The 27,789-nt window shown below is 47.7% G+C and overlaps 1 protein-coding gene across 2 annotated transcripts; it reads right to left on the reverse strand.

Moving 5' to 3' along the window:
* Positions 1-1,087: 1,087 nt before the first annotated feature.
* On the reverse strand, positions 1,088-23,498 carry RBP1 (retinol binding protein 1). Of its 2 annotated transcripts, XM_053599447.1 has the most exons (5): positions 23,350-23,476; positions 23,196-23,315; positions 22,637-22,815; positions 2,015-2,116; positions 1,088-1,333 (listed from the first exon to the last, which is right to left on the reverse strand). In XM_053599447.1, the coding sequence occupies exons 1-5, from the start codon at positions 23,474-23,476 to the stop codon at positions 1,280-1,282; spliced, it is 582 nt and encodes a 193-aa protein (XP_053455422.1). In that variant the 3' UTR covers positions 1,088-1,279. The 2 variants fall into 2 exon arrangements, with proteins under 2 accessions (XP_053455422.1, XP_053455421.1); XM_053599446.1 differs by having other exon boundaries at positions 23,196-23,498.
* Between the last annotated feature and the right edge of the window lie 4,291 nt (positions 23,499-27,789).

Genomic DNA, 27,789 nt, shown 5'->3' on the forward strand with positions numbered 1-27,789 from the left:
TGGTATTTTGAGACGTTCAGATGGAACTGGTTCTGGGGACTGGCCTCTGTATAGGGTATTTTGAAAGCTTCCCAGGTGATCTAACATTTAGTCAGGTCTGAGAACCCTGGTCTAGTGCTTCACAGTCTATTAAGGTTTATGTGTATTACAAGCTTTACATCCCATCTGTGCTGGAGGAGACATGGGTTATTATTGTGGTTTTCTGGCTTGAGAAGCAAAATGCAGAGGGGTGTCCTGTGTCCCATAAAGGGTGAAGCTGGGCTTTCTACTTAGCTCATCTGACTCCTAACTCAGTGCTCTGTTTATGAAGTACAGCGCAGCCCAGGCATTTTCAGGTTGACCAAGGGGTCCTCACTGTGAATCTCCCCCTTTTCAGTTGTTTTCCCTATGCAGGACCTCCCTCCTTGTCATCCCCACTTTGGTTTTCCTGTGCTTCCCTGTGCAAAGGCATAGCCAGCAATCATCTCCACTTCTGTGAACATGAGGCTGCTCTTTCTTCTAGGCGGATTTGCAAGTTAGTTCTCATCTACAACAGTGAAAAGAAAGGCTTTACATCAGCCCATTGATGGGTGGTGTTATTCTTTGGGTGGTAAACCATGTGTTTGTGACAACTGTGAAATCAAATCCAGTAGGTAATTACCTTTGATTAAAGTTTATCTTATTCTAGCTTTGGGCTTAAAGTCCTGTCTAATTCCATTTAATTTGCAAATAATTATGGAGCATCTCCCTTGTGTACAGTACAATTATGAACCCATTCTCTGCTGTTCAGATCTCAACTAGGTTCTGGGTTCCCAAGGTGAAATGTATCTTCTTCTGCTTCTGTGACATAGTCCCAATCAGACATATAAACTGGTAGGTACTTTGTACTTAATACGTAGATGATTGAAGGTCAAGCCACAACCACCCCCCAATTCAAACCTGTACCCCTGGAGAAAAACATGCACAGGTGCAGCCATGGGACAGAATCTGCAGATGTGTGGCTGAATTTCTCTTTTCCGCTCCTGAGTAGCATCAGAGAAGTTGGCTTCAGAAGCCCTGGCAGAAAAGTGAGCACAGTGAGATGTGAAATTTCCCCCAAACAGATACCTTGAACACAGATCACTTTATTGACGGGGCTTTGTTTTAAGCAAAGGAAAAGAAACAAAGCCAGAAGGCAGACTCTACTAACAGATGCCTGGGGGTGGCTGAACATCTCTGCCTCATGCTATGCAAAGAGTGGGGAATCCTGGCCCACATACCCACAACACTCATTCCTGGAGACCAGCAGTCTGCCTGGGCCTCAGTGTACCTTCTTGAATACTTGCTTGCAGACAACACCCTGCACTCTCATCTCCTGAAACAAAAGCAGATGCTGGTCATCGGCTAGAGCAAAGTCACACACGGGGCTCAGTGTAGTTAGGGACAGGAACTTTGAAAATCCTTCAAGAGTTGGTTTAATCAGCCAGTTCTTTAGAAAGCTGGCTAAACTGAACAGTGGAGAAGAGGGTCTGCAGTACCCTATAGACAGAGCTGGTTGGGAGATGTGGCTCACAGCTGACCAATAGGACCCCTGGGCCTCCCTTCCCACACCCCAAGCCCTGTCCCCATATCTAGAGTGAGATTATGGCTTAGAGGAGCTTAGAGTATTCTCAGCTCTGGCCTGTACAATTTGGTATGGTGGGTATATACATCATTTGGGAGCAAATGTTGGTTTTGCCTTTTCAGGATATGCAGTTCGGATGTGTAATCTAACTTTTTCAAGTTCCCACATCCTCATCTCTGAAATAGGAACCACATTCCTATTTTGAGAGAATGGAAAGAGAAATGGAATGCAAAGAGCTTACTTAGCTCATTACTGATGCTCAGTAGATGTACCTCCTCCCCTCATCCCCCAGATTAGACCATTGGGTCAGCCTAAACCTTGAAAACACCTTGCTCGTTTTTTGAAGTCACTCAAGCATGTTCTGCAGGTCCTGGGACCTTAACAGTGGGGATGGCCTCTCAGGGCCGCGTCTGGCCCAGCCCAGAAACCTACCAGGTGCAGCTCATCACCCTCAATCCATTGGGTCCAGCCGCGTCCCTCCTTCTCGCCCTTCTGCACACACTGGAGCTTGTCCCCGTCCCAGCTCACTGTGGTCTGCCAAGCAAGAAGCACAGTTGTTGGTCCTGAGCAAGCAGGCAGCCCCTGGAGGCTGGGGAGAGGGGGCTGCTCCCAACTGTGATGATCCAGCATGAACTCATGTCAATTTCATTACAGAAAGTTTGCAGCTAAAACTCCCTGTCCACCACATGCGTTTATTAAACCATGTATATTGGTTTTAAAATTTATGAAAACCTTTATAAATTTTGTTTAAAGGGATAATTAGGATGGAAAGTCATCAGGGTGGGACTGTCATTGCAAGAGCTGAGAATGGGGCTGGGCAGGGGATGGCAGGGGAGAGGCTTCTAAGGGCCTAGCACATCCAGCTGGGTGTGAGCAGGGTACAGGCTCTTCCTATATCTTGTTGGTGAGGGAAAGACTTCTCAGAGTATCCTCCCCATTCCCGGACATTTCATCCATTTATTTATTGTTTCAACTTTTGCTGGCTCCTGGGATATCTAAAAGGCCCCATCTCTGCCCTCAAGTGCTCTTCATCTCTTGGGGAGAATGCCTTAGATATAAATAACCCCTATAAGTGCAAATATCAACCATTTGCTTTCTGCCTGCTCTCCACACTGCCTGTGCTGTCTCTAAATCCTCACTTGACTGTCCATTTGGAGCAGGCGTGAGCATCTTCCTTCACAGGTCAGGTTAAAGGACTTGCCGTGCTCACCCAGGTGGAAGAGCCAGGTCAGAACACAGATCTGCGGGGCTCTGCGGCACCCAGCCCCCAGCTGCACTACAATGATTCTTTAAGTGCCCAGTGTCATCAGAGTTACAAGCCAGAGGCTATGGGAGCCCAGCTGAGAGTCCAGGGAAGGGCGGCTCAGGAAGAGGAGGCACCATAGCGGGGCTCTGAGGAGGAGGAGGGAGCTGAAGGGGAGAAAAGGAGGTGCTGAGGGAGGGAGTTCTCAGTGGGCCATGATGGGGTGAAGGCACAGCAGCAGGTGTGCTCAGGACTGATCTGGCAGAAGGAAGGGGAAGGTCCTACTGCCTTGCCTGGGCTCTGCGGAGCACAGATGAGCTGAGACACCTCCTTACCTCTGAGCACTAACACCTGCCCTGAGCACAGTGTGCCCTAACCAGGTGTGAGGCAGCTGAAGGGAAAATAGGCAAGGAGGTGGAGGCCCAGCCCAGGGCCTTGGAGATTTTAGTCTTGTTGAAACAGAAAGGGCCCACCCAGAACACAGTGCTTAGTATCAGAATTCAGAAGCAAGGCAGTCCTGTGTCCCCAGACTAGCGCTGTGTCTAGATTGGGACCTGTGTCCTGGAGCGGTGCACACAGAAGGCACAGTGGACACCGCTCATGTTTGCGGCCGCCACCTCCTCTTGAATAGTTTTCCGTAGGGGGCTTGTCCATGTTATGAGCCTGCCTCCCACTGTAGTGGTCAGAACTCTGTTCCTTGTTCACTGTGCAGCTCTGAGCAAATCCATTCCTTCTCTGCACCCCTGTGTTCTCAGAGGCCTGGGCTTTGGAGAGCCAGGGTTTAGTTAGGATTCTCGTGTTCCCTGCCATTCTCAGCTGAGAGTCAGGACAGTTATCAATGGCCTGGTAAGGACTTGGGAGAGGAGAAATCTGGGAAATAACCCCCAAGACCTCCCATTTGGGCTTGCTGGTCACTAGCGCTCTCTGCTGTTGGGATGAAGCCTCCAGCACAGTGGCACAGGGAGTGGAGCCAGGTGTGTTCCCTGGCTTTTCAGAGGAGTAATTCTGACCTTTGTCCCTGGACCCTGTTCCAGAGGGACATGGGGCACAAGAGAAGTTGGAGAGGGGGATAGATCCCGCACACTGGACCAGAGATTCACTCGGGGCATATGTCTAGCTCTAAGCCAGAGAGAAGGCCCCACCTTTACGTCAGAACATACCGTGGTTGATGTCTGGTAAGACATGTCATGGCCTGACTGCTAATGGTGTCATGCCATAAATAAGACAAGATGCCCATTCGCTGCATTTGTGCTTCATTCATGCCAGGCCTGTAAAGGGAAGTGGGACCAAGAAATCAGTCCTCTTGGGAGGCCGAGGTGGGTGGATTGCCTGAGCTCACAGGTTCGAGAGCAACCTAAGCCAGAGCGAGACCTCGTCTCTAAAAATAGCTGGGTGTTGTGGTGGGTGTCTGTAGTCCCAGCCTCCCGAGCAGCTGGGATAACAGAATCCCTTGATCCCAAGAGTTGGAGGTTGCTGTGAGCTTTGGTGTTGTAGCACTCTACAGAGAAGGACAAAAGTGTCTTAAAAAACAAAAAAAAAGAAAAGAAAGAAAAGAAAAAATCAGTCCTCCACATCAAGGAGTGAGTCAGAACACCTGGTTTCCCCATCAGCTGATCTTCTCTTCCTGTGTTTATCCAGTAGTCTACCTTGCACATGAGGGATTCCTGATTCAGTCAGAGGCACAAGAGAACATTAGTCTGGAAACATTAGTCAGTGAGCATAGCCCCACAATGTGTACTGGAAAATAGAAAAATGTTCCAAGAGGAAAATAGTAATAAAAAGAATACATGCAATATTGCTTCTTCAGAGATAAATGTTCTGACATTGTATATGTTACAATGTATATTTCCATCCAGTCTTCTATCTATCCTTCTGTTTTTATAAAATTAGGATTGCATTATTTATGGTTGTGTATCCTCATTTCTTCATTTAATGGAAGCAATTTTTCATTTCAATAAATATTCTCTATAGCATTATTTTAATTGTTATATAATATTCAGAAAATGGTTGCATAATTTGTAGGCCACAGTGCAAAATGAAAATGAGAAATCCCTTGTTCAAAATGGTTAAGAATTTTAAGACACTGACAGCATTAAACCAAATGAGGGCCCTTCTAGATGTGGGGCCCTGAGGGACTGAGGGTCACAGGCCCCTGAAGCTGGCCCTGATAGTATTTCATTACACATGCATATTACTTACCTGACTACCTATTCTTGTATATTAAAGTTGTTTATAATTTTGTACTATTATAAATATGACTTTCTTTCTTGACGTTGTTTCCTTATAATAAATTTCCAAAGGAGGAATTGTTGCATCAAGGAGTCTGCATACCTTTAACACTTTTGATAAGTATTGCCAACTTGATTGCCAGAAAGCTCAGGTGTAAGTCATTATGAAAGTTTTGAGCTACACAAAAATTAAGAAATGTAAAATCTACACAGGTGGAAACAAATGAGGCCTTCCCAGCAACACGGATAAGCCAAGCAAGTTGAAACTTGCACAGGTAAATCAGAAAGGACGCTGTTTACTATGTTTCTCTGAAATGGAATAATGGACCATAACAGAGTCTATCTCAAAATTTTCGTAATGACCCACAAACATGTTTACCTTCCAACACCAGTGTCAGAGAATGAACATGAAGAGATGTTTGTAATGGTAAAGCAGGCGTTTGCTCCTGTGCCACTGTGCCTCTCTTTGGTGGAGATCACTTGTTATCTCTTAACGAGGCTATAGGGATATAAATAATCATTCTTTAGCCCAGACTAAAGACTGATGGCAGAATTTTAGGCATGGTGGTAGATCACAGCCCGACATGGTAGGTCCTGGGGTCAGGGAAGCGCAGGGGCTGGAGTAGAAGCCTATTTGAGCGCAGAGAAGCCTTTCTTAGAGCCCTACAAATCAGATCTCTTAAAGGGAAAGATCCCTATCACGTGAATACTACATCAGCTTCCAAGGAAGCACTTTTTTAACTCCAAACTTTTGTTCACTATGAACCTGCGTGAATGGGACAGACCAGAGATTATTCTTGATTATATTGGATGGAGATGAGTGGCTGAGCTCAGAGAGGTTATATGACTTACACCTAGTTAATGAGAGGAATAATTTGGGCTGGAATATGGGTTTCACATGACTTGGTGCCCACTTATTTCCCAACCCAAAACAGGACATCCGCCAGGTGCCTGCTCAAGTCTTTAGAGCAGTGGTTCTCAACCTTCCTAATGTAGCAAGCCTTTAATACAGTTCCTGTGGGTCACGACCCACAGGCTGAGAACCACTGCTTTAGGGGCTGCAGAAAAAATCATGGGCATTGTTTAAAGACCCTGAGCAGTCTCCTGGAACATACTCCAGTTCAGTCCAACCACTGCAGGGTGTGGGTGCTGGGAGTCAGAAGGGGGGTCTTAATGCTCTTTCTTGTAAAGAGATCCCCACAGAGAAGTTCAGACAGAGAAGCAGCCGGGCTGTCACAGCCAGAGGTGGTAGGTCCTGGGATCAGGAAAGCACGGGGGCTGGGGTAGCCAATGGGGACTCCTGATTCTCAAAGGGGTTTTAAAAAGTGGGAGAGGCGTTTGGGGCAGAGTGAATAAGGACTTATGTTGGGGGGCTGAGAAAGAGATAACAAGCCAGTGCTGTAGAAGCCTATCCTGGAATTAAGGGGGCAATGAGGCTGTAGGGTGTGGCGGGTAGACAGGCCACAGTGCCAGACTGAGAAACTCAGACTGTGGCCTGGATCATGTTTTCACGCCTGTCTTTGCTGCCTGTGCCACTCAGTTTGATCCAGTATTGGCAGCAGAGGACATGTTCCTTGGCATCAGTGAGAGCTGAGTCCTCTGTTCCTGGCTATGTAGGACAATACTGGGTAACTAGATTGACCTCTCTGAGCCTCAGTGCCCTCAGCTGCAAAAGAGCGCTAAATGATAACTGTGGTAGATATTCCACTGGCAGCCCCTGATGGATCATGTGATATCCATACCCTTGTGAAGTTCCTCCCCACATTGGCTTGGCTTGGCTATGTGACTTGCTTTGGCCAGTGGGACATTAGCAAGCATGATGTAACCAGGGCCTTCATAAGTACTTGTAAGCTGTGGGCTTGTCCTCTTGGAACCCTTCCCTTCTGAAACCTAGCAGCCATGCTTTAGGACCGGCCAGCTAATCTGCTGAAGAGAGAGGCCCCATGGAGAAGCCCTGGGGATGAGAGGGGAGGCCGCTGGCCAGGGGCTGAGGCATCCAGCTGAGCACAGCCAGGAGGAGCTGAAGAGCTACCCAGTTAACCCCATCATCATGAGAACATACAGTTGCTGTTATTACATTTTGAGGTGGTTTGTTACATGGCATTAGATAAAACACTTAACTTTCCCAGGTTGTTCTGTGAATTTGAGAGATTATTCAGAACATGCATGGTGCTGGCACATAGGAGACACTAGGTAATGGTAACTATGATGCCCAGAGCTTAGATGACGATGGGGTTTGCTTGTTAAAGATGATGAACAGTAACTAAAGTCTTTATTTTTTTTTTTTCAAAGAATTGGAGACGTTTGAAGCAGCGAAGCACTTGCTGTCATGTTGGCTAAATTTCTTGGAAGCTCTTTCTCATTCCAGGAGACTTGGATGTAAAAGGAGGGCTTTCAGAGGCTGCCCGCTGAGCACTGCCACACCTGCTCCTCCTAAATTTTAATAGTCTTTATTTAAGCAGCATATCTACTTGGAGACTCTCCACTGATAGCTGGGATGGTTGGCAATGTGATGCAGTTCTCCCACTCAGTACCCCAGGTTCGATTTTGGTAGGATTGGATTTTTCTTTTTTAAGCTGTTTATCTAGAGCTGTATTTTTCACTTTTTTTTTTTAATCTCATGGCACACTTGAACTTAAACTTCCACAGCACACATAAATTATATTGATCAAAAAAAGAGTAAAAAAAGAAGACTATATTTACTGTGTCTTGAACTTCTTTAGAAAATAATTTAATTAATGATCTTTAAAAATTTTTGCGGCACACCTAAGATCCTCTCATAACACACCAGTGTGCCATGGCACACCGGCTGAAAATCACTGATCTAGAGGGAACAAGCCAGCCATTTCCCAGAGGATCAGATTTGTTATAGAACAGAAAAAAGGGGTGAGGGTGGGGTGAGAGAAGGGCAGTCACTTAAAGTAAATGGGAAGAACAAGGAAATGAGTAATGCTGGAAGGGGAATGGGTAACAAGCCATGGTAACTCATTTTCTTGTGACGTAAAATATAACTTTTGGTAACAACCTTCCTCAGGACTCAAGTCCGTATTCCATGACCTCCCTCTGAAGTCAGCAGCCAGTCACCTTTGCTACATCAGGGGCAGCGAGCAGTCTGGGACAAGGATTCAGCCTTACCTGAATGCCATATCTGAAAGGGTCTTTAAGAGGTCATTCAATCCGGTTCCCTAAATTAATATAATTAATCGGGATCTAAAGGCGGAAATTTCAGGAAGGTGCATGTTCCTGGTGCTTCTCAAGTCTCTCACAGGGAAGACAAACACCTGTGGGGGTGAGGTGGCCATGGTTACAAACCAAAGGGGCTGGGCAGTGCTGCTGCCACCCCCTCCATGGGCTCTGGGACCCTACCTTAGAAATGAAGTTCAGACAAATCCAAAACAAGGGGAAGGAAGGGCCATCTGCAACTCACCTTCTCACCAGTAATCCTCACCCCATAGCCTACCTGAAAATCTGCAAATAGGTTACAGCCCAGGGAAGCTGCTTGTAAAGTGAAGCCAGTTTAACTTTTCTATTAAAAACTAATAATAACTCACATCACTTTGGCTTTGTCAGCAGTTTTCCCAGAGAGACATGTGTCAACAGATGAATGAAGACAACTTTACACCACAATGACAAGGGACTGTCACTTCAAAAGCCATTATCTATCTCCTCTGACCACTTAGAAACCCCAGGTGACACGGCTGTATGGGCTCAATGACACAGAAAGCCCAGCTCCTACGGGCAGCCTGAGTGAGCATGTCTCAGTGATGTTGTGAGGCTGCTTGCCCTGCTCAGGTGACTGGTACTGGGAGTGACATACAACTCCCCCTAAGTGGAACCACGTCTTGGCAGAGACCTAACATGACCTGTAAATGGTAGGACTCAACTTGGCTGTTAGGAAACTTGTGACATTCGTTAAAGCTCCCACATGCCCCACAACACTCACTTTCATCTACCGGGGCCTTAGCAGTCCCTTAATGGACCCACCTCTGGAGGGGTGGGACTTAATCCTGCTGGCTCTGTAGTTCCAGGGCCAAGCTGTAAGAGGTGAGACTTTGTCCATAGTGATACTACTTGCAAAGGCCAGAGCCACGACTGACCCAGGTCTAACCCCCAAACACATGCTTCTTAGATTTGGGGGTAAAATTTAAAAAACAGGTAGTAAGTAGATACTTTTTATACATAATGTGAATTGCTAAAAGATGAAAATTGGCCTTTTTTTCCCTGGAGTTTTCTTTTAGAGTGTACCTCTCCTCTTAAGGTTATGTGTGTTCCTGGGGCAAATAGAAGGTTTGCAGTGTCTGGTGCTTGTGTTAAATGAGCGATTGGGAGGGAAGGTCAGGGAAGGTAACAGAGAACCTGCCAAGGGCTGGGGTGCTGTGCCAGGGGCTCTCCACAATGTTTCACTTAATCTTCAAGCTTTAGAGCTGATGAACATTAGGCTCTCCTAAGTAACTAGCCAGTCACCTAGGGGTAAGGGTTGAGCTGTCACTTGAACCCAGAAGTCTATGAACTTCTCCCAAGGCCAGGCTGGGTGAGCGGGTGGGCAGTGGCTCCTCTTCTCTGGTCCATTCTTTGGGAGTGAGGAGGAGGCTGGCATTACCTAAATGCAGCACATTCAAGAGGAAACGCCAGTTTCACTCTCAACACAGATTAAAGCTAAATTAATAAGGCCTTAAAATATGAATGAGTAATTAGAGATATAAAAACTGTTAAAATCAACTAATTCGAACCAGTAAAGCTACAACAAGACCTTTGTGGGCATGAAAGAATGCAATTCTAAATGAGAAGATGTTAAAACTAATAATTTTGACATATTTAGTTTTTTAGAATTGGTTTAAATATTTGGAGTAATTAAGGCCCCGTGGAGGTCAAGGTTCTGGATAGGTAGGTGGGAAATGGATTTTGAGAAGGTCCCAGGGCTCTGTGGCACTGAATGACTCATTCATTTCAGGGGTCCAGTACATAGGGTGAGCTTGAGGCTGGACTGGGCCCAAATTATGCCATGGGGCAATTCAGCCTGGAGAGAAGGCAGATGTGAAAACTAGCAGTGCACCCCTGTGCTCTGTGCTGGGATGGCTGATGGCACTAGATAACAACATATATCTAGTACTCTAGGATATATGTTATGGGCTCATGAATAGGGCATGGTGTTATGCAAAGTGTTGATTCTTTACAACCTCCTGGAGCAAGTATATGTCTCCTCATTTTACAGATGTGGAGACTGAGGCCTGAAGGTCACCCTGCCATGAAGTGGGGCGATGAGACTTGGCTCTGGAGCCTGTGCTCTTAGCTACTGTGCTCAGCAGCTTCCTCATCTAAGCTGACTCTTGAATGAGCAGTAGGATTTTGCAGCATGGTTGCAAAGGAATGGCATTCAGCAGTTGTGGTTTCCACATCTCCTGCTGTGGGTGCTGAAGAGAGGGAGGTAAGGCAAGGACCTCACTTTCAAGGGCTCACAGACTACTAGACAAAAAAGGAAGACGGAGAATTCTAGCAGAACACTAAGTTCTGGCAGACAGGGGTGCTGGAGGCTCTGGAAGTGGGAAGGTGCCCTACCAGCTTCTGAGCTGGGACAGAGGCCCATCAGGAAAGGCTTCCTGGAGGAGGTAAGGTTACAGGTAATTCTGGAACTGATGCCAGAAAGCACCACGAGAGCTGGGTTAAAAAGTGGAGAGAGGAACAAGAACAAGGGAATTCCAGTTAAAGAGAACTGCAGGAAAGTCAGGAGCAGCAAGGGCTGTGTGGGGGAGGCTTCCAAATGGTCTTCGTCCAGCTGGACTCTCCTGGTTGACCCTCTTCATGCAGATTGGCCCCATACTTCCAATGCCAGAACTGACTGCTTCCCAGCCTGTCGTCTTCCTCACTTCCTATCTTTGTGCTTTGGCTCCAGATTCTTGCTTATCTGCAGGCAGGGCTGGCTCTGCTACCAGGGTTCAGTGCAAGGAATCAATCTGTTATCAGTTCCACCAGCAGCGATCAGGGGGGCGGGAAGAGAGAGGCAGGGGAGGCAGGGGAGAATGTAGAATAAGGGAAGGCATGTCCTGCCAGAGAGGTTCACTGAGGCCTTATCTCTTCCACAGGAGCCTCTGGCTCTATTTTTTTTTTTTTTTTAATCTTTCAAGGAAAACAAAAGTAAACAGTTCCCAGAAGGTAAGAGGTGCTAGCTTGGTAACCAAGGGAGAGTGAGCAGGTCAAGATCTTTTGAAAGCTCCTTGGGGTCTGGGATGCTTTTATTCACTGCAGGATACCAGCCCTCAGCTTAGAATCTGTGGCAAGGAAAATGTGCATTGCCATTTCTTGAATCAAGGAATGGCAAAAAACATTCCAGTAGTATTCTTGTAATTTTTCAGGCAATGAACACCCCCTTTACCCCCTTTTAAAAAATTTTAAGATACAATATCCCAAGCAATGTGGCTGTTTATTCTTCCATAGATTAGCCTTATAGGAATGAGTTACCCATTTGAGTGATTTGGCCTTGAGTGTCGGAGGGTCGGAGTGCTAAGCACTATACCCAGAGCCACACAACTAGATAGAGTATGAGACACGGTTTAAACTCCCTTCTGCCCAACTCTGAGCCCCTGCTGGCCCACTGTTCCCTACAGGAACATCTTAACTGCTATGGCTACTGCAGCTGTTGAATAGCACCTGGCAGGCTGTGGGCCTGGGTCTGGTTCCCACGGGCCAGAGGCTCACTTGCCCAAGCTGGGCACTAAGGAGGGACCCAGTGACAATCCTGGATAGAGGCAGGTCTGAGCTCTAGTCCAGCCCCACCTCTTTCTCACTGGGAGACCCTGAATAATATTCCCCATCTCTCTGAGCTCCCACTTCCTCATCTGCAAAATGGGACCACAGAGCATAGCCATCAGGACGAAATGAAGCAAGTAAGTCCAAGGGCCCATCTCAGTGCAGGACATCTAAAATATGCAGTGAAAAGCAGTCTCTGGCTGCTCCGGGCCTTGCCCAGTCTGTTCTCTGTGGGTGTGGAGAGGCCAGGTCCTTCTCAGGCCACTCTCTGCTCTCCTAACCCTGCTAGCTCTTCCCTGGATGTCCAGGTGTCCCTTCACATGTGTGACCACACTCAGAATTTGTCTTTTGGAGGCCACAGTTCATGGGATGCGAGGATTAATAATAAAAGCTCACCCTGATGGAACAGTTGCACGTCAGGTTTTTCCTTACACCATTCAGCTAGTCCTCCCCATCAAGTAGGTTTGCCCTGCTTTGTAATTATCCCCCATTCACAGATAAGTAAAGGCCCAGAGGGCCTATCCCAGTTTGTAAGGAGAGCAGAGATGAGTTTCCCAGGATGATGGTCTGGCAGATCTGGTTGATCTGGCTTCAAAGCTGAACCAGCTACAACTCAGACTGCAAAGCTCCTGGATCAGAGGGAGTTGGGCTGTAGAGTCAGGAACAGCAGTCTCTGGCCCTTGAAGCTGGGGCGCTCAGCCAATGTGACCTCCACTGTTGGGAAAATAGGATGCAATCCTGCAACGGATGACTGCATTCCACATCGCTGCCTCATCAGGGGATACTCATCTTCGATTTCAAAAGCCTCACAGAGAAATTAATCCAGAGCTCTGACTCCTTAAAATAACAAGTACTCCATCTCTTTCTGGTAACAGTCTGGAGTTGGACTGCTTATTTCAAATCCTAGCTCTACCAACTACCTGACCTCAAACAAGTTGTATCACTGTTCTGCATTCCATTTTCTTCATATATGGTATAAGAAAAATTTCATCAGCGTCATCATAGAATTATTGTGATTAAAAGAATGAATGAATGGAAAATGATCAGAGGAATTCCTGGCACATGGGAAATACCCAAAAAACTTTAGCTATGTGCATCATTAAATAGCAAGAGGATCTTGCAGTGATATGGCCAATGACGACCATTTACATGATATATATGGGGTTCTGCTATTTTCATTTAACATTCATTCAGTAAATATACTGGAGCCCATTGTACTAGGGACCAGAGATATGCAGGTATGGCCCTTGCTCTCCAGACTCTTAAACACATCAACTAGACTCACAACTGCAGACGGGGGCCAGGAAGTAAAAGGAGGGAATGGCGGTGGGATGGGGCATCAGGATGGGATTAGTGGAGCAGTTCGGCCTCGGCTGGGTCTTGACCAATGGGTAATTATCTTCCTGGGGAAGAGGGAAAGAGATACCCCAGGGAAGTAAGCAGAGAGAGGATGCCAGGAGGATGGCGAGTAAAGCCACTGACTCTGAGGGATGGGGCCAAGAATAGAGGTGAGGGTGGGAATGGGCTGAAGAGTTGGGCAGGGCATGACCTAAGAGCCGAAGTGCCATCTGGTCTTTACCTGTCAGCCCTGGGAACTCCTGGGAGTTTTGAACCCGGGGGGACAGGGGGAGTAGCATAATCAGCTTCTCTTTTTATAATGTTAAGGATGGGCTGAATTGTTGAGCATGGAAGAAGGGAGATCAACGTGAAGATACCGCAGTAATGAAATGAAATAGCCCATGGAAAGTGCTGAGTTTGGCACATGGTAAGCACAAGAAATGTTAATTGATATTATTATTACAGGCAAGAGCTATTCAGAGCAGTGGGGATGGGGAAAAGGAGAGATGTTAAAAAGTAGAATCTAAGCAGCTTGTTGGTTGATTATCCATAAACACTTTTCATTTATTTTCATAGTGATTATTTACATGGCTATGTAGTGGTCTATGGAATTAAAAAGCCACAATCTTTCTAACAACCTGCAGTTATTTGGTATTTAGGAATAGAAGCAGGTATTTATGGACATCCTGTTCCATAAACCATACAAAGTCAGGAATCAGAGATATCCGAAGTCAAATTCGAAGTTTGTTGTTAACCAGCAGTATGACCTGGTTCCCTGTCTGTCCAGTAGGAGAGCAGCACCTCCCGTCCACGCTTGATGGGACACTCAGTACACACAGAGCAGGAGGGTAGGGGCTGCCTCCAGTAGGCCTTCAGCCAGTGGGTACACTTCTGTGGGTTGCTGAGGATTATTCTCAGAATGACATACATCCTTATACAAATGGACTAGTTTTCCTAGAATATAATCTCATTAAGTGGGATACCTGGGTCACAGAGTAAGATGATTTTCTGACTCACTGAACACTGCTAGAGATTTTTCTTTTTCTTTTCATCTTCTTGGTGCAGGGCCAGTTCATTGTAAAGGCAGCAAAGGTGGGGTTTGGAGCCTGGGGTCTTTGCTGTCCCTACCTTCATACCCATCTTGTTCGTGCAGTTCTTCCCCCAGAGTACTCTTCTGCTGTTCTGGGACCCTCAAGTCAGAAAAGGAAGAGGGAAGAAAATGAGGAGGCAAAAGGAAGGGAGGGGAGGAGGAAGAAATGAAGAAGGGAGGGAGGCAAGGGAGGACTCATTAATATTCTTGTATTAAAGGAAGCTAGCTAGCACTGTATGGCGTTTGCGTATTAGAGGAAACACCTAGATAAGTCATTGGATATTTAACCAGAACAAATGCACTCTAATGGTGGCATTTGAGATAGCATGACATACACCTAGGTTCCTCTTTGGAGGACAAGGGACAGTGCATGTGTAAGGTGTGCTTGTATGCATTCTGGCACAGCTCAATTCATACAACAGAAATAGCTACCAAATGGTTCCCAGGGAGAGTGCTACTGTAAATCAGACACAGTCCTTGCTTTTAGGGTAGTTTTCAGTCAACCCCAAGTCAAAAATACAAGTAAATCCCTGAGCCTAAGTGTCTGCAAAGGAGCTGCAGGGACTAGTTTCCAGAGGACTACTCGCAGAGGGTGGAGAGCTGTCCAGAGAAAGGGGTAAACTCCTTCACCCCCTCTTCTCTTCCAACATAGGGGCCCTTGGTAGTGGTCAGTAGTGGACATCTTCTGGGTGACTAGAGAGCTTATGGTTTCACCTATCTCTAATATCTATTTGTAAATAAAGACACTGAGGCTCAGAGGGACAAAGTACTTTTGCCAAGGAAACACAGCTGGAAGGATTTGAATCCAGGTCCATCTCAAAGCCAAAGCTTCTTATAATTGCTCTGTCACACCCCACAACTGTCCAGCTGTGCAGACTATCATTGTCACTTACTTGGACCCTCAGCAGCAAACCATTGTGGACTGCTGCAAAATTGGCATCCACAGGCTGTCTTCTGTCCTTCCCATCTGCACCTGGGACAGGGCTCTCTCCTGTCATTCATCCCCCAGAACTGAGCACATTTTACCCCAGCACAGACTTATTACACTGATTCATAGTGGGAACATCACAGGAACCTCAGCATGGGCCAGCCCATTTCCTTGTTTTTCTTTCTTGGTACTTATCAGGAGCACGGTCCTTGAACCAATAACAGCAACAGCATCTGGGAACTTGTGAGTTCTCTAAAACAAGTTCTCCAGCCCCACCCTATATCTTCAGAATCAGAAACTCTGGGGGGTGGGGTATGCTCAAGCTGAGAACTATTGCTCCAACTGCTTATGGGGTCTTAACCCATAATCTCTGAGGTCTGAATATCTTAGGATGTTTCTGGATACAAGTGACAGGAAGCCAGCTCAAATAGCTTAAGGGGAAAGAAGGGGAATGCATTGGCTCAAGTACCTGGAAAGTCTAGGGATGATGTTGATGTCAGGAACTCCAGTAACCTTTCAACCTTGCATTTGCATCTCTCTTTCTCTCTCTCTCTTCTCAACTTATATTTTCCTTCTATTAGATTTTTCGTGGAGCCACAGAAGGGAGGGAGGGGGACTGGCCTCAGAAAGCTCCAAGATTACATCATACCAGTTTATCAACCTTTAAGGAATTAGAACTTACTTCTCTTTCTCAGAGTCCCTAAATTAAATTCCAGGGGAGGGTATGATTGGCCTAATTTGGGTTCTGTGCACAATCAAGTGACAGGCCATGGGATACTTTGATGACGCTGGCAGAAGGGGCTCATCCCAGAAGAGACACTGTACAGTGACTTGCTGCCCTGCCAGGCCCTGCAAGGCAGTTAGGGGTAATCCTCACTGTGCTTCTCTGGATAGGGGGCCAGGGAGCAATGTCGGTCAGAAAAACAAATAGCTGACCCTCGTAAAAGATTACACTTTGGCCTCAGCACACCAGTAAGCTGGGGGAGGACCTTATACATGCCTCAATTTTTAACCATCATCAATTATTTTTGAAAGAAGTTCAAAGCACAGTGAATATATTCCTTTTCTTTACTCTTTAAAAAAAAAATCAACATAATTTAAATGTGCTGTGGAAGTTTATCTATAAGTTCAAGTGGGCTGTGAGATAAAACAACGGTTGAAAAACACTGCTCTGCGGTATCATGGGCCCTGGCCCCGTTCTGCACGCTGCACCGTGTTTTCACAAGGTCCTGCCCCCTGTAGTATCTCTCCAGTCCTCAGAATTTTCCTTGTAAGATAGGCTGAGCAACAATCATGATGCCTGTTTTGCAGATGTAAAAACAGAGGCGATGTGTCTAATCATTTAAGAAGGTTACTCGGTGATGAGGTAACAGAGAATTCAAAACCAGACGTTCTGACTCTGACATGAGGGTTCCTTCTACTCATCCTTTACCTTGTCCAAAGTGTACCGCTTACCTCTGGATTATGCTGAGGCTTGCGATAAGGAAGTAGGGTGCTGGTCCTCAGCAAGGCTCTGTGGCAGACCATATGGTAGGGAGTTTTATAAGCAGATTTGTTAGAATCCTTCCTCTGCCACCTGCCAGCTGGGGGACCCTGGGCTGAAAAGGTACTTCATCTCTCTCAGCCTCAGATTCTCATCTGTGAAATGAGCATAATGATACTTATAGAATAATATTGTTGTGGGGACCAAAGCAGAAAGCATACTAAAAGCGTACTAAAAGCACTTGGCGCAGGCAAGGCACTTAGTAAAGATTTAGTACATGTTATTTCCCTTTGTTCCTGCCTAATAAAAACCTAAGTCTAACAAACCAGTGTGATTTTTGAAAGCTACTTTGTGAATTTTCTTTGGGTTGCTTTAATTCTTCTTTTTGTAATCCTCAAAAGCATGCTGCTGACACTGATTTCAAAGGTCGGAGAACTTTAGCTAAGACATGAAAGAGATGCTGTGTTTCTATCCTGGAAAGGACCCAGCTGAACGCTGGGTGTCTGATCTGGGCAGGGGCAGCTATCAGAGCTCCCAAGTTCAACTGCATTCTCAGCCCGGCAGCCTAGGGAGTTAATTTCGCCAGTGGCATTGTGTTTTTAAAATAAGAACTAAAAAAATTCTCTTTAATGGGTCAAGAACAGGAACAGAAAGCTGGCAAGAGTTTAAACAAAAGTGTTAACAGGGGAGTTTATGTATTACCATATATAATCAGATAAACGGATGGATGGATGGATGGAAGTAAGGAAGTCAGGAGCAGAAGGGAAGGAAACATAGTTAGAAAAAGAATTCAGAAAATCCGTAACTGCTGATATGGAAAAATGCCTGAGAAATATCATTGAGTGAAAAACACATACGCAGAGAATGGATTCTTTCCCTTCCCTCACCTCCCTCCCTCTTTTTGTTTCTTCTTTCTTTTCAGCTTTAGATAGATATATCTATCAATTGAACAATCCAGAGACATATCTTACGTGTTTGAGGAAGATTTGTAGGCAGATCCATCAGAAACAGTAGCAGCCTCTGGGGAGTGGGAACAGGGCCAAGTAGGGGAAGGGGTCCTGTCCTTTTCAGCCCACACTTTCTTGTGCCATTTGAATTTTTTCTTTTAAAAACAAAACAAAGAAAGAGACGGTGGGGCAGAGGGTAGAAGTGGGAGGCAGGCCCTGAGGAGGGGTCATCCTGAGTTCAGCGCTGGTCCTGAAGGCGAGGCCTCAGCCAGGGGAGGAGGTGCCAGGTTCCTGGGTGAACAAAGCTGCCTCCTCCAGGGAAAAGTGACCCGGGGTCCACAGCGGAATGACAAATGGCCCTTCTGCCACCACCACACAGAGTCAGGCTCACGGCTGTGATTCCCAGCCCAGGCCCCTCTCCCACCACAGCTGTATGCCAGAAGGCTATGCCAGAAGGCGTGGAGACAAAGATCAAGAACCGTCCTGAGGGACTCCCTTGCCCAGGGATAGGGAACACCATTCTAAGTTGAAGAGAACTTTCCTTTCCTAGGACTGCACCCTGCCAAGTCCCACATGTGTTATAGTCAACAAATGATACTGGCTTCTTCTTGGGCCTGACACCATATTTTAATGGACAAAGGCATGTCGGAAGAAATAGAGAAAACCTATCTCTGTTCAGCCAAGCCCATCCTTTCTGCATTTCCATCAAAATGATAGCCCCTGCTGTTTGTGGTTCATACACATACAAAATCTGAATAGACCAGACTGGAAATGTGAGCTGTGGGATTCAGACTAACACAGATCTGAATCCCTCCATCCCTCAGCCAGGGGAGAGGCCCCAGAGCCATTTCAGGTGATTCTGGGAGTGTATGGCAGTGTTGTTAGGGAACAGGCAATGGACCAAACCAGCCAGGGGCCCATGGCCCACTATACCTAATTTTATAGTTTTTCCACTTTTTGCAGAGACACAACCAAGCACACAGAGGTTTTCTGTACTCCAAAACAGAGGTTCTCAATCTCTGTTTGTGTGAGAACCACCTGGAGGGCTTCATGAGACTGACTGCTGGCCTGACTCCCAGAGTTTCTGATTCAGTAGTCCAGGGGTGTGGCCAGAAAACTTGTATTTCTAAGATGCTGCTGGTGTCTCTGCTTTGGGACCCACAGATTTAAAGAACACACAGTGCAAACAGTGACAAATGGCCACTTGGTCCTTGACTTGAGGACTGCTACCTGAAGAATGGGGAGGAAGCAGTATCCAGGGAGCACAACATGCAGGCATAAAAGGATACCCAGTGCTTTTAGCTCTCTTGATTTTTATTTTATCTTTATTTTTTGTAAGAACAGCTAGAAATATGGATATTCCATTAAATCTTATAATCTTTGGCAATCCGTGGCAACTGACTGAAGTTTTTCAAACATTGTTCAGGCCAAACCAAACACAACTCTAGGATGGATTTCATCCTCTGGCTGTTGTTCTAGAATACAGATAAAGTTCCAGTGGAAAAGAGGCAGGACCAGAGACCTCTGAGCCAGCAAGCCTCTGGCCCTTTGGGGAGGAATGTCAGCCTGGCCATGCCTGTCCTAGCAAGGACTCCTGGAGACCTGTTAGGGGTACATCTAGGCTCCCTATCAGGTCTCCTGGCTCTCCTCTGCCCTCGCCATGCCTTACACACCTGCCATGCTGAAGCCTTTGCAGTCTGCACCTTTCTCACCTCAGAAATCCCCTCCCAACCAGGCTTCTCTGACCTCTGTGCACGTGGTTCCCTCTGTCTGGAAGGCTCTTATCCCCTTCTTCACATCTGCTCTAATTCTTACTGGTCCTTCAAGTCCTCCCCCAGCTGTTACCCCTCTAGGACCTTCCCTGACCACTGCTCCCTCCTCCAGCTCTGTGCTCCTCTGCCTGCTGAGCTCCTATCACAAGCTGGGCTATAACGCCCTGAATATGCATTTGTCCCCTCCACTGGCTTGGGCCTCCAGGAGACTTGCTGCTACCGCAACCCTGGGGCCAAGCCCAGGGCCTAGTGTGGGACAGCTCTGAAATAACATTTACCAAATGTTGTTCTCTTGGCCTTGGCCTTCCTCTTGGCCTCTTTCTGTTTGCTTAACTACTTCCTGTCTCTCCTTCAAGCCATATCTCAATCTCCACTTCCTGTAGGAACCTTCTCTGACCTTCCAGACCACAGAGGGAGTGCTTCTCTGCTCCCCATCAGCACACTGTCCACTACAGTGCTGCGGATGCTTTGATCAGACACCCCCCTACACTGCACTCCATGAGGGCAGGAATCAGTAACAAAGGGGCTCCAAAGACAGCTCCCAAAGCACCATGGGGTGCCCAGAGAAGAATGAAAAAAACAGATGAATGAATGATCCCAAGTGAGAATGAGACTCCTGTGATGTGCTGGGAACAAACTTTCCTGGGCCTTTGCTCTAGGGTGGTGGGTGCTGAACATGTTGGGGCGGCTCCCCTCCATTCACAGTGTCAGGCCCCAAAGTTGCTACAATTTTATCATCTTACATTCATCCTGCCATGCTCTTTCCAGAGATTCAAGCCACACACCAGCCCACAGGTAGCACTGAGAAGGGCTTGTCTGCACTGCAGGGGGATTGGAGCAGTGGTGTCATCCCACCTTCTACAGGTCTCCCATCTTCTATGTCCCACAGGTGAATCAGTGGCCGTGTACTTGGGATGGGGCCTCCCTGAGTCTTGGAGGAGTGACAGTGACTCTGAGTCCTTGCCCAGTTTCAACTAGTTGTCAGCTGCTGGCTCCACTGTCCGCTCACCTACCAGGTACCTGACTCTGTTGTGACAAGAAGGTGGCCATTGCCCCTTCTTTTACATCCAAAATCCTCCCTTCTACCTCCCCTGCTCTGCATCCCACACCCCCACTGCTCTTTGCTCTTTTTATTTACAATTAAGTACAAAAGTCACTTCCCCAGAAAGCCTGGGATCCCCTCTCCTGGGTGCTGTTAATCTCCCATCCCCCACCCAAGGCTTCCCTTTGTCATGCTGTGTTGTTGCTGTTTGTGTTTCTGTCTCTGTGACAAAGAATGTGAATTCTTGGATATGAGGGACTGTGACTTGCTCTATTGGACAGTGCCTGGTGCAGTAACCAGCATGTGAGGAAAGCAGTGCGTGCAGAGCAGTGGTTAACTCAAATCCTGCATCTGCCACTTACTGAACCTCCCCAATGTCACATAAGAAGAAACTTGCCTCGGTTTTCTTATTTTTTAAATAGGGTTGGAGAGGGTGTTGGTTTTCTTATTTTTTAAATAGGGTTGGAGAGGGTGTTGTGAACATTGAGTGAGTTAATATATAACATTTCAACAGTACCTGGTACTGGATGGGTTTGCAGTAAGCACTGGATGAGTTTGGTGCTCACTAGTATTATTATGTGATCAATGAATGTTTCATGTCTTACTGGATGAGGGAAGAAATGAAAGTGAAGATAATTAGCCATGTTTGAGCCAGCACATTCAGAATTGTGGTGACCCCAAAAGAAGAGCCATTTGATGTGTTCTGTGGATTCCCAAAGAATGAGTTGGGGCTGCTGGGGGGTGGAGCAGAGATGAGGAAGGCAGACCTTGTCTGAAAGTCTCAGTTCCCAGTTCCCATTGTGACATTGTGAGCCTCTCCAGCAGATTAAGAGGCCTTGCCACTTTTAAAGGCACACAACCTGACATTTCCCTGCAACAATAGTGTTTTCTCCCAAGAGTGGTCCCTCCAAGGGCACTCCCTGCTGACTCCCCCTCCTACTGATCATTCCAAACAGCAGACTCACATACCAGTCCTGACTGTCTTCAGATGAGTAAACAAGGTGGGAGATGAGTCACCCAGGCTGAACTCCTTATTCCCAGACACAGGCATCCCTTCAGCCACAGTTCTGACAAACCTCAGCTAACTGGTTTTTGCAAAAGCTACCAACAGAGGAGCCTGGTGTAGGAGTGCAGGCGTCAACATCAGAAAGCCTAGGGTTCAAGTTCCGTCAAGTCTCTTCCTCCCTCTGAGCTTCAGTTGCCATGGAATATGGGGTTACTTATCCCTGCCTCACTGGGCTGTGATAGAAAATGACTGGCACAGAGCAGGGCACACTGCAGACCAGCAGTAAAGACTCTTGATAAATAACAGGCCAGGGCTGGTGAGGACCCCATCATTAAACAAGGTGACTCCTGGGCTGAGCCTCAGCCAGCTCTGGACCCAAGACCATAGAAGGGAGAATGGGAGTGCTCTGACCTCCCAGCAATCTGATGTTGATGGAGGCCTGGAGCTGATCTTCCTGAGTCTGTTGTGGCAGCCCTAACTGGTGTGTCCCCAGTCACCAGCTTGATATCATTGGTGGAGGGGAGGCTAAAGTTGTTACTTTCCCCCACTGCTGGTCCTCTGGCCTGGGCTGCAGGGGCACTGACCTACTAAATGGGTATTTGCAGGAGGTTCAAAGGAAGCTTTGGACAGTGGATGACAGGAATGGCCAGGAGGCAAATCCCAGCTTTGGGGACAGGGGATGGCGGGCCAGAGGGCTTCCAGCAGAGATCAAGGTGCTCTCAGCTTCCTAGACTTTGCACTAGGTCATATAGGAAGTTTACACCTCATCAGGGCTCTTGTTCTTTCCTCCTTTCTTCCTCTGCCTACCCCACACACTCCCCAACCCCACCATCCCACAGCCAGCCAGAGACAGAGTCTTACAGATTTGCTGGAATTCCAGCCCAGCCCTTCCCCAGCTGTGCTACTATGGACTTGTTACCTCATCTCTTTGCGACTGTTTCTTCACCTGTAAAATGGGCCTACTCATACCTCTCTCAAAGATCACGCGAGACTTAGGTGAGGTCATGTGTACCCAGTGGCTGGAAGAGTGTCCACAGCGCTCACTCAACAAGTGGCAGCCTCCACAACTAGTATTACCGCCGGATGAGTCTTCACTGCCTACCATGGGGGCCGCAAATGGGAAGTTTGGGGGTGCCCCCGCAACACAAGGGCCCTTGCTCCCCTCTCAGGTGAACTAGTCCAGCCCTTGGTCAGACCCCTGTGCAGAGGACCCTGGGCCTCGCGAGTGCTCACCATGCACTTGCGGTCATCTATGCCCGTCAGGTCCTCCTCGAACTCCTTCCCGACCTGGAAGTCCATGATGTAGTTCCTGAAAGTGCTCAGCGTGCGGATGATCATATGGTCGCCGTCCTGCAGAATCTCTTTGTCCGGTTTCAGCAAGTTGGCGATTTTGCGCAAGGCCACGTTGACATCTGCCGGAGGTCAGGGGGATAGAGAGGGGCAAGAGTTGGTAGGAAAACTCAGGGAACTGTTTCCAAGGTAGCGGGCCCCAGAAGCCTGCCAGCCCCAAACTCTGCTGGGGCCCCCAGGGCTTCGCACCGCTTAGCGCAGTCTTTCCCGCGGCCTGTGCCTCCCCCTACCCTTGGCAATAAAGTTGTCTGCCCTTATGTTAATCCTTTCAAAACACAAAACTGGCAGCCAAGCACAGCTTTCCTAATGGAATTACCCCGTCGATTAGCCCTAACAACCCCGCGTCTTCCAGCGCGCTGCCCGTCGGCGCCCTCGGAGCAGATCCAGGACGCCCTTTCTGGCGCCCGGGCGCAGCAGGCGGCGGCCCGCGGGCAGCGCTTACCGAGCGCTCGAAGGTACTCCTCGAAATTCTCGTTGGCCAGCATCTTCCAGTACCCGGTGAAATCGACCGGCATTTTGGGAAGTGACCAGGGCCGGTCCGCCACGGAGCGGGAAGGAGCGGCTCTGGGCTCTGCAGGGGCAGGGGCAGCGGCTGCGGCTGCGGCTGCGGCTGCGATCCGGGTGGTGGGCGGCCCGAAAACGCGCGCCCTGTGGGGACTGGGGGCTCGGCGGGGCGGCAACCGCTGGATTCCAGGCGAGCACAAAGCCCGCCCGGGGATCCATTGTAGCGGTCGCTCCTCCCCCTTGGAGAGGGCGGGGCAGAGGCGCGGGGGCCGGGACCCGTACGGTAGAAGGCCAGGTTTGTGTCTGGCTAGCTGCCACCTTCGTTCAGACCTTCAGCCCGTTTCCCCTATAAAGGAAGAGGAGCTGATGGGAGGTAGGGAGTTGCTTTGTTGTCCCCCTCGGCTCTTCGGTTCTTGAGAAATTCCTTCAAGCTCCCTGAACTTCTCACGCTCGAAGGCCACTTGAGGGTTGGGAAACAGAATCCTGCCTGTGCTGGAGTGATTAGGAAAGAGGCCACTTATGGGCCTTTGTCTAAAGCCTCCGCTCCAGTGGCTTGGAGTGCTTATGACTAAAAATGCCCTCTGTGTGACTCCGATGCACAATCAAGTTCGAGACCCACTGCTTTATGCAAATATGAGTAATTATTAATATACTGTATTATTCCTCCTCTTTCACCTAATGGCAGCACAGCCCTCGGTGTTCTGCACTTTGCTTTTTTCACTTAATGTTTTCTGGAGCCTTTTCTATACCTGCACATAGAAAGTATCTCCATTTATTTGCAGGGTAATCTACTATTTGTCCAGCTTGTCTTTTATTGATGGACATTTATGTTGTTTCTGATCCTTCACTATTAGAAACTACTGCAGAGAGGATCTCTGATCACATCTCATTTGCCACCTGGGTGGGTGTGTCTAGAGCTTTCAAATGGCTGTCTTTGCCACCAAAGAGATGACATAATCACATGGGTTGACCTTTTGACCCTCTATTAAAGACTAGCTCTTAAATCACTTTTTGCACAAATCACAGGCTAGGTGACAGCAGACACATTTTCTTCCTCTTAAGCAGTACCTCCCCACCTTCCTGGGGCTCTGCTTAGTTTTCACAGTGCATTTGGCTGAATTAGGAAAAGATACCTTTTCCTCAGGGTAGAGGCAGCTTCCTCCCAGGAAGTGCCTTAGATTTCAGCCCCTCTCACTCCCTTGCACCTGTACCCGGGGTTCTAGCCTCCCTACTATTGATAATTTTTTGTTACAGGGACTTGTCCTATGTGCTGTGGGATGTTTCAGGGTATTCTGGGCATCTGCCCACTAGATTCCAGTGGCATCCCACAAAGATGTCTCCAGACGTACCAAATGTCCTGCGTGGTGGGGAGTAAATCACCCCAAGTTGAGGACACTTCCCTGGACAGCTGCACCTGCCATCAGGCCCCTGTGTCTCATTGCTCCTTTGTCTGGCTCTGGGATGCTCAGACCATCAGTTTTTCACACAGGCACTGGCTCTGTGTCCTTCTCTAGCCAGTCCAGGACTCATCTGTGGGGCATTTAGCACAGCCTATCTCATCCTGCCCAACCTGAAGGTGCGAGAAGACACCTCTGAGATTCAGTCACGGGGTGGAAGCCTGCCCTGGGCTTCCTTGTTGTCCTGACTCACCAGAATGAAACATCAGCCAAAGCTTTAAATGGTGAATTGGCCATTCCTGGTCACCCACATCTAGTCTAACTTCTTCTCTTTGATCTCTGGTGCCATCCAGCTCAGCCAACTGGATTTCTTTTTTTTTTTTTTTGGTTTTTGGCCAGGGCTGGGTTTGAACCCACCACCTCTGGCATATGGGACCGGCGCCCTACTCCTTGAGCCACAGGCGCCGCCCAGCCAACTGTATTTCTTACCCTTCTCCATCTTCTCCCTTTGTGCTGAGTCTCCTGAGATAGTTTATGCCAAGTGCCCAGCACAGTGCCTGGCACATAGCAGGTACGCAGTCAGTTCTGCCCTTCTGCTATGCCCAGAGTGGCTCTTTATCTTCTAGGCAGAGGCCAGCCCTTTCTCCCACCTCTGAATCCCAAAGAACCAAGATCTGTCCACTCTCTCCTCTTCTGACCACTTTGGACATCTGCTTGCCTGACCTCTCTCTTCTGAGCTGGTTGGCTGTGCAGGTGGTGCTTAATTCAGCCTTCCTTCCCAGGAAGGCTTTCTCAGGTGCAGCCCCTGGTGGCTATGCAATGTCTTGCAGCTGAGGGTAGGTTGCTGGTGTAGATTTTAGAGGCAGAATGCCTGGCCTGACATCCTCTGTGTTGTCACTGTCCAGCTGAGTGATCTTGAGTCAGTTGCTTAGCCTCTTTTTGCCTCAGTAACCACACTGGTAAAATGGGGACACTCTCACTGCCTGCCTTTCAGGCTGGTGAAAAGCCAAAGAGATAAGGAATCTGTGGGGCATGACGCAGAATACTCTTCAGATCCACTGCTCTCTGAGCCAGAGGTACCTTAAATGTGAAGGAAAAAGCAAGGGAGAGAATGTCACTGGTCTGTGCCCTCTTCTGGGACCTAAAGATCAATTTAATGGATTAAAATAGGAGGTGGTCTGAGGAAGCATTAGGTACTATCATGACTATCCTTCCTCAGCCCATTCTGTTATGCTCAATTTAATCCCTTAATCAGAAAGTAGTTTTGGAGTTTCTTCCCATCCGGGGTGATACTGGAATGTGTAAAGCAAAGAAAGAGCCACTGAGGATAGTATGTAAAGAAGAGGGGGGTTCTGAGTGGGGCTGACAATCAGTGAGGGCTCCCTGGAGTGGGTGAGGCTCTGGCTGGATCTTAGGAACACGAGGATTGCAGAGGTAAGGAGGAAGGAGGGTAGTCCAGGGTAAGGAGGAGACAGGTGAACAAAGAAGTAGAGAAGGAAGGGGCAGACTTGTTAATGATTGAGAGAGAAGGTGAGAGGAGGCCGGCAAATATACCAGGATGCCCTTAGCAGGGCTTGCTTCATGCGCTAGCTTTAAATAAGGGCAATAGAGATCCATGACCAATTCTTGGAGGTCCAAATAGGGCCACAAAGAAGAGCCAGGTCATTGGGGGGCTGTTCTGGACTGTGTGTGTAGAGTTGGTCAGGCAGGTAGGATGAACAATTTTGAATTGGGGAATGAAGGGGGAAGAGGAGAGAGCCAAGGGTAGGTTCCTGGGGTGGGGGTGGCCCTCAATGACATTCCAGGCCCTTCCTATGAGAACAGGAGGAAATGTGCCTTTTCATTCTTTAGCTGATCTGTGGACTCCACAGGAATAAATTAGAACTCAAGGCAATATGTCTGTGAAATGATTTCTCAACTGTCTGCCTTGTGAGGTGGGGGCATGTCTCCATCACTGCAGAGCTAGCAGTTTACCAGGGCCCCCTGGGGTAGCAGAGCTTCCTATTGGCGATGAAGTTGGAGCAGGGAGCCCAGGGACAGACCCTGGAGCTCCCTCCCGCCCCAGAAGATGCTCCTGTCAAGACAGTGGGGCAGGGAGTGCCTTCCAGCCTCTGCCTGCTCTCTCTGCCAGGTCTGCCACACCAGGAGACTCACTCCTAGCAAGGGACAGGTGGCCTGATGCTTCTGCCTCATAAGAAAACCGCCCTCATCTTGCTGTGCTGGCTCTGACACCACATCCCTGCTTCTCTTCTCCAGGGATCATTTTATCTTGGAAACTTTCAAAATCTTCTCTTGTCCTGTATACCGTTATGTCTCTGGAGTTATGCTATGAAGAATAAGCCCAATCCAGTCTTCAAGCTGTCACCAGGCCATCTGTGAGGTTAGTGTCTGAAAGGATGAGAGTGGTCCTAAAAGCTGCCCTCCTGTGTTGAGGAGTGAGAGGGCTTGTCAAGAGGTCAAAGGGACTGAGGGGCACTGAGGTCTACTGAGGATACTCTTCTTTGATGGCCTCATGAATATTCAAACATGCAAATATCTACAAGCCTCCAATCTTAAGCCCACTTTAGAGAGTGGCCTGAGTATTTATCTGTATAGAAAATGGTGCTGGAGAGTGATCAGCTAGCTTCCATCTGACCCCTCATCTATAACATGGCAATTGTTTCTACAGATTATGACATGCATTGCAAGAGTTTCTTTTTTTTGCTTTTTTCTCTCTCTCCCTTTTCTTTCTTGTTAAATTATCTTATTATGTAAAATTTTAAACCTTTATAAATTTTAGTATATTGACTACCATGGATTCATTCTCCTGCTTCAACAATTATTAATTGAAGGCCAATCTTGTTTCATCTATATTTCCACCTACCCTACAATTTCCAAAATTATTTTGAGGTAAATACCAGGCATCATAACTTCCTATCATTTCGTTGTGGACATTTCAAAAAGTATCTCTAAAAGAGAAGGACTCTTTTTTTTTTTTAAGCTTAAAACAACCTAAATTTATTATGTATAATTCTGAAGGTCAGAATTCAGATAATGGGTCTACAATCCATGGACTACAATTGAGGTGTTAGCAGAATTGTGTTCCCTCTGGAGCAGGGGTCCTCAAACTTTTTAAACGGGGGGCCAGTTCACTGT

The sequence above is a fragment of the Nycticebus coucang genome, chromosome 8, assembly GCF_027406575.1.
Source record: "Nycticebus coucang isolate mNycCou1 chromosome 8, mNycCou1.pri, whole genome shotgun sequence".
Taxonomy (NCBI): Eukaryota; Metazoa; Chordata; class Mammalia; order Primates; family Lorisidae; genus Nycticebus; species Nycticebus coucang.

Coding starts and splice junctions, on each gene's coding strand:
- RBP1 (XM_053599447.1), bottom strand. CDS start 23,476: ATGGATCCCCGGGCGGGCTTTGTGCTCGCCTGGAATCCAGCGGTTGCC. Junction 23,316..23,349: donor TCGCAGCCGCAGCCGCAGCC/GCAGCCGCTGCC, acceptor CAGAGCCCAGAG/CCGCTCCTTCCCGCTCCGTG. Junction 1,334..2,014: donor AGGGTGATGAGCTGCACCTG/GTAGGTTTCTGG, acceptor CTTTTGTTTCAG/GAGATGAGAGTGCAGGGTGT.